Source organism: Malaclemys terrapin, chromosome 13 (assembly GCF_027887155.1).
Source record: "Malaclemys terrapin pileata isolate rMalTer1 chromosome 13, rMalTer1.hap1, whole genome shotgun sequence".
NCBI lineage: Eukaryota > Metazoa > Chordata > Testudines > Emydidae > Malaclemys > Malaclemys terrapin.
Window position 1 is genome coordinate 18,444,541 of NC_071517.1, and position 5,561 is coordinate 18,450,101.

The following is a 5,561-nucleotide window of genomic DNA, read 5'->3' on the forward strand; positions in this document are numbered from 1 at the left end:
GGTTCCAACTCCTGACTCTGTCAATCTTTGGCCACACAAGAGCAAGTTCTTGTCTTCCAACACAACGCCCAGATAAACAGGCTTTGTCCAGGGGCCTATGCATGGAGTTGAGAGGATGGTATATAGAGCAGTCAGATAGCCAGTGAGTTGTGCTAGTGATAGTGACCCACTATGCACCTCTTATGCAGGGGTTTTCCCAAGCCATGGCCCAGGCCCACTGCCTCTCCCACTCCCATGTCCCTTGCCACAGAGAAAGCCCACGTGGCACAGTGCTCTGTGGGTGGAGGGAGACTTCACCCTGTTTCTTGACAGAAATGAAAACCATGCTCTGCACCAGCATGGGGGGATGAATCCAGGCTGGCATGTTTTAAAGCAAGTGGACATTTTATACTGAAGTGAACAGACACTCGAGTCAGCAAACGGGTTGCCTTTTCCTGGAACACATCCACACAAGCCGTCCCAGTGACATCAATGGAATTGTGTGTGTGAGTGTAAGCAAAGTCTGGATGAGCTCTCCCCTGACATCTAGTGGTGAGCTGTGGGAAAAGACTTCAGAAGCTGATCTCATTTGCATGGACACACCCACCCTGCCTAAGAGCTCAGCATGATGGGACTGCTTGCCCAAATGATCACTGTGTTGGATCCCCAGTCTCCTTGTTATTGGGGCAGGAGTAATGGAAGGTTGCTATCCTTGTTGTATGAACCGAGGGCAGCAGAACTGTACCTGGCATACCCCAATGGAGGGACTCACCCTCAACTGAACAGTACTAGCTAGGCAGAGTACATGGGTTCCCAAGCCCAATGAGTTGAGAGAGAGGGTGTGGATAAGTACTTGATTCTTCCTTTCTCCATGGTATAATAAAAGAGCTAATTTAGACTCAATTGAGAGTTTTGTTACATGCTGAAGAGCTGAAATCACTGATATCTAAGTCTAAATATTAGGCCTAGTTTGGGACAGTGTCTCAATGACAAGAAATGGCCCAGTATGCACCAGCCGTGAGTCTTAGCCCACTAATAGCTGGAATCACTGAGAGTTGTGTTAAGTGTGTGTGGGGGGGCCCTGAAGACATCTTGGCGAGTGGGCAGCTAGTGGAGAGGTATGGGCAAGTGGCTAACAGGGTGGGTGGCGGAGAGTGTTAGGTACAAGAACTAGAATGGATATGGAAGCAGGGAGCCCCCTAACAATAAATGAGCTCTCCGTCCTTTACTGTGAGACAAGCTGTGATGTTGTGCAGTCTATATAGTTTTATAAAAACTTGATAATAAGTCAATATAATCTAACTGAGATAGTTTTAGAGAAAATACGGTAATAAGTGAATGTAAGTAACTGGGATATGCCTCATGCAAAAGGTCTCTTGTAAGGTATCATTACAAAGATTATAATCTACTGAGTGTGATCATCTGATTTGTATAAATGTACCACTCTTGTATCTAAAACTAGAAATATAAAATGTAACTCTGAGGGCCTATTGTAATTGTGTAAAGTGTGGACCATTAATGATGGTTTGGAATCTTGATGACTCCCATTGTCTGCAGATGGCTGTATTTACCTGTGAGTCTTCCTGTATATGTGTGCTGGCAAGTGAGTAATGAAGTCTTGCAGTGACATGTGATCATGTCACCTGAACTGGAATCCATCTTTAACCTGGTGCTTTTCCAGTGAGGGAGGGTGGAAACCCAGAGAGACAAAGAGTTCCCGCCTTATGCAAAAGATATATAAAGGGGGGGAAGAGAACAGAGAAAGGGAGAAGCCATCATGAAGAATCCCCTAGCTACCACCTGAGCTGCAACAAGAGCTGTACCAGGGGAAAGAATTGTGCCCAGGCCTGGAAGGTGTCCAGTCTGAGAAAAACTTACTGAAACATCTCTGAGGGTGAGATTATCTGTATTTAGTTTGATTAGGCATAGATTTGCACATTTTATTTTATTTTGCTTGGTGACTTACTTTGTTCTGTCTGTTACTACTTTGAACCACTTAAATCCTACTGTCTGTATTTAATAAAATCACTTCTTATTTAGTAATTTACTCAGAGTATGTATTAATACCTGGGGGAGCAAATAACTGTGCATATCTCTCTATCAGTGTTATAGAGGGCGAACAATTTATGAGTTTGCCCTGCATAAGCTTTATGCAGGGTAAAACGGATTTATCTGGGTTTAGACCCCACTGGGAGTTGGGCATCTGAGTGCTAAAGACAAGCACTCTACTGTGAGCTGTTTTCAGGTAAACTTGCAGCTTTGGGACAAGTGATTCAGACCCTGGATCTGTGTCTGGAGCCAAACAGGAGTGTCTGGCTCAGCAAGACAGGGTGCTGGAGTCCTGAGCTGGCAGGGAAAACAGAAGCAGGGGTAGTCTTTGCACATCGGGTGGCAGCTCCCAAGGGGGTTTCTGTGATCCAACCCGTCACACTAGCATCTATCATCTGGTTGGCTATCACCCTCTACCATGTAATTCCCGCCCCCCTCCTATGATGGATAATGATACAAGTGAAGACAGGCTTATGTAAACCAACAAAAAATGTTTATTTGGGGAGATGTATACAAAGCGGGGACAGGGAAGTGAATAAACATTAACTGAAACGTATTCTTTTACAGGTGCAATAACCTAGTGAACACATGGTGTGAAGCCAGGACCCAAATCAATACCAGATGGGGTACAAGGTAAGTATGAGATACATATATCACCCTTCCGTCGGTTGCTCAGGACCTCTATCTCTTAGCTCTTATAGAGCCTCGAGAGAGGAACACTGAGGCAATCCCTTGTTGGTCTGTTCTTCCCTGATGACACCAAGACAGGTTTTCGCGACGACAGCGGGGCGTCTGAAGGCAGACGATAACGTCTGTGACGGGTAACTGATCCGGAGTCTAGATGGCCTCTTCCTCGTTCTCGACCCCATTCTCGTCCTCCCCTCATTCCCCCACAGCCTTTGTTTTGATAAGTTTGTAACTGCAAGGCCAAAAGTTTTGTTTCGGTACTCATTTTCTTCTGCTCTATGCAAGCTGCACAATGATTGGCAACTGTCACCCATTCAGAAAGGGGTTTAGTTTGCCAGCCAATGCAGATAGTCCTTAACTGTTGCTGAACGTTCGGTAAGAGTCCCTGAATGAAAGCAGCCCCTCCTGCCTCTCTGGCATTTTCAGCTGGCTGAGCAATTCCCGAATGTTGTTCAAAGACCTTAGTCAGTCTATCTAGACAATCAGCAGGGGACTCTCCTTTGTTCTGTTTACAGTGGGTAATCTTTGTCCAATCCATTTTCTTAGGGCAAACCTCAGTAATGGAGTTAAAGAGACGGTCCCTAGCCTCGCTCAACTCACGCTCAATTCCAGGGTCGGCAGTGGGAAAGCCTGTCTGGAAAGCCGTTGTCGAACTTCGGCTGGCATAACTACCCGCAAGAGTTGATTAATATCCGCCCAAGATGGATTATAACACTGAATCACTGTCCGGAGCACTTCTCTAAATTTTTCTGGCTCCTCCCTGACATTAGGAAACTCCTTTACCAAGTTTCTAAGATCCCCTAGTGTCCAAGGGGCATGCACTGTAACCAACTCCCCTGGAGCCTGGAGTGTTTGTGCCTGGTGTCTAGTAAAGTAACGGACACCTTCATCAGAAGGACCAGGGTCGGGCGAGCTACTGGAGGGCTCCTAAAAATCACTCCTTTGTGGTGAAGAGGAGGATTCTCTCACAGGAGAAGAAAGAACAATTTGTGCAGTTGATACACGCAGGGCCGGCTTTAGCAAGTGTGGGACCCGATTCCTGGGGCTTGTACTCACCGGGCAGCGCTCCCAGTCTTCGGCGGCACTTCGGATTGCCAGCCGGGGGAGGAGGGTCGTGGGGCTTGCTGCGCTCCAGCTGGGGTTGTGGGGCCGCCGCACTCCAGCCGGAGCTCCAGCTGGGAGAGCGGGGCCGTGGAGCTGTCGTGCTCCGGCCAGAGCTCCAGCTGGGAGAGCGGGGCCGTGGAGCTGTCGTGCTCCGGCCAGAGCTCCAGCTGGGAGAGCGGGGCCGCGGGGCTTGTGGCGCTCCGGAGCAGACCGCCGCCGCCTGCTGGGGTGAGTAAAAAAATTTAAGAGGCGCCTAAGGCACAGGGCCTCATTCTGGGGAATCGGGCAAATCGGCCTAAAGCTGGCCCTGGATAAACGCTGCGGTGAAACAGTCACTATTGGGTGAAACTCGCTAGCAGGCACAGCCTGCGGAGGGGGAACAGAGGGAGGCAAAGGCTGCGGCCGTGGAACATTGCTGAAAAAATCTACAATGTTCTCAGCAGCTTCCTCCTCACTCTCAGCCTTAACTAATTGGGGATAAAGAGGAGCAGAAGGAATTGCTTGAGCAGGAAAACATCCGGATGCCTTATATTTAAGTTTTAAATCCTGTACTTGAGTTTTTAATTTTTCCTGGGAGTCCTTTAGACTCCACACCCGAGACTCGTGGGGTCTCTTTGTTGCTTCCTCCCACCAATAGACAAATTGCTCCCACTGTGTATCAGAGGCTTTTGGTGATGTAAGGGTTCCTCTGAGGTATGTAAGTTTATCTAAATCGAAGGTACCTTATAGTATTATTTAGATGGATTTTCACGTGTAAAGATTCCAATTTTCTAAATATCTGCAGGTTTTAGGACCATAATGTACGTACATGTAATATGCTGGGGTGCCCTTAGCGGGTGAGGGGGAATGCTTAGACTGTTCCCCACCCATGTTCCAATCATACACTGGGAGAACGCCCTGTCTGCTAGCGGCTCATAAACTAAGGATCTCACCCTACAGGACACTCACACAGGAGAGGCTAACGAGGATGGCCACGACCCTCCTACACCTCCCTTCAGCAAAGAGCATTGGCTAGTCTCCGAGAGATGCTGCCGTTTACTCTCATTGCTTCCAGTGAGATGATCAGACTGTCAGTGGCTCACACGGAGAGGAGAAGGGGAGGGAAGATGGGTTCACACACTCCTAGATCCAGGCAGCTTCCTCGCCGGACGATGCCAGGCAGAGACAGCCCACCGTGGGTCGGATCTTTTACCGATCCTCTAGGCGGAGTCACCGGGCTTGCTTTAGAATATTTCTGGTCACGAGCTACTGCTTCGCAGAATACTCTGGGCATCTTCCGGTGACTCTCATTCACACTGGTGTACACACACACACACCAAGGCCTCTGTTTCTAAATACCATGATGCATCTGTACCTTATGTCCGGACTCAATACACTTTCCCTTATGACGCGGTAACAACCCCTCAGCACCAGTGCATATCTCATGCATTTCCCTTATGCATTAACCTTATTGGGTGTGGCAAAACAGTTCCCCAGCACCGCTCTGCATCTGATCTTGCTGCACAGTCAATAAGTTCAGATGGCATAAGCCCAACAGGGACAGATGGCCCCACGGACAGTCCTCCTCCGACACCCCTATAGAGACTTCAAAAGGTCTCTTACCTCTATTGTGGTGCCATGGAGTTCGAAGGGGAACGATCCGCAGCAGCTGCCAGTGTCTCCGCAGGCGTTGCCATCCCGGATGAGCCCCCAAATTGTCGGAGAAAAACAGAGTTCTCACTCTTAGGTTCGGTGCAGCAAAT

General features: G+C 48.6%; 1 protein-coding gene across 1 annotated transcript in view; it reads right to left on the minus strand.

The window, feature by feature from the left end:
• The window catches only part of LOC128847877 (uncharacterized), a 33,212-nt gene extending 28,120 nt beyond the window's left edge, over positions 1–5,092 (minus strand). Inside the window, exons 1-2 of the mRNA XM_054047610.1 lie at positions 4,993–5,092; positions 3,815–4,042 (exon numbers count right to left, since the gene is read on the minus strand). Of these exons, the coding sequence (XP_053903585.1) occupies positions 3,815–4,042; positions 4,993–5,092 (328 nt within the window). The remainder of the gene's footprint in view (positions 1–3,814; positions 4,043–4,992) is intronic.
• Positions 5,093–5,561: the final 469 nt, after the last annotated feature.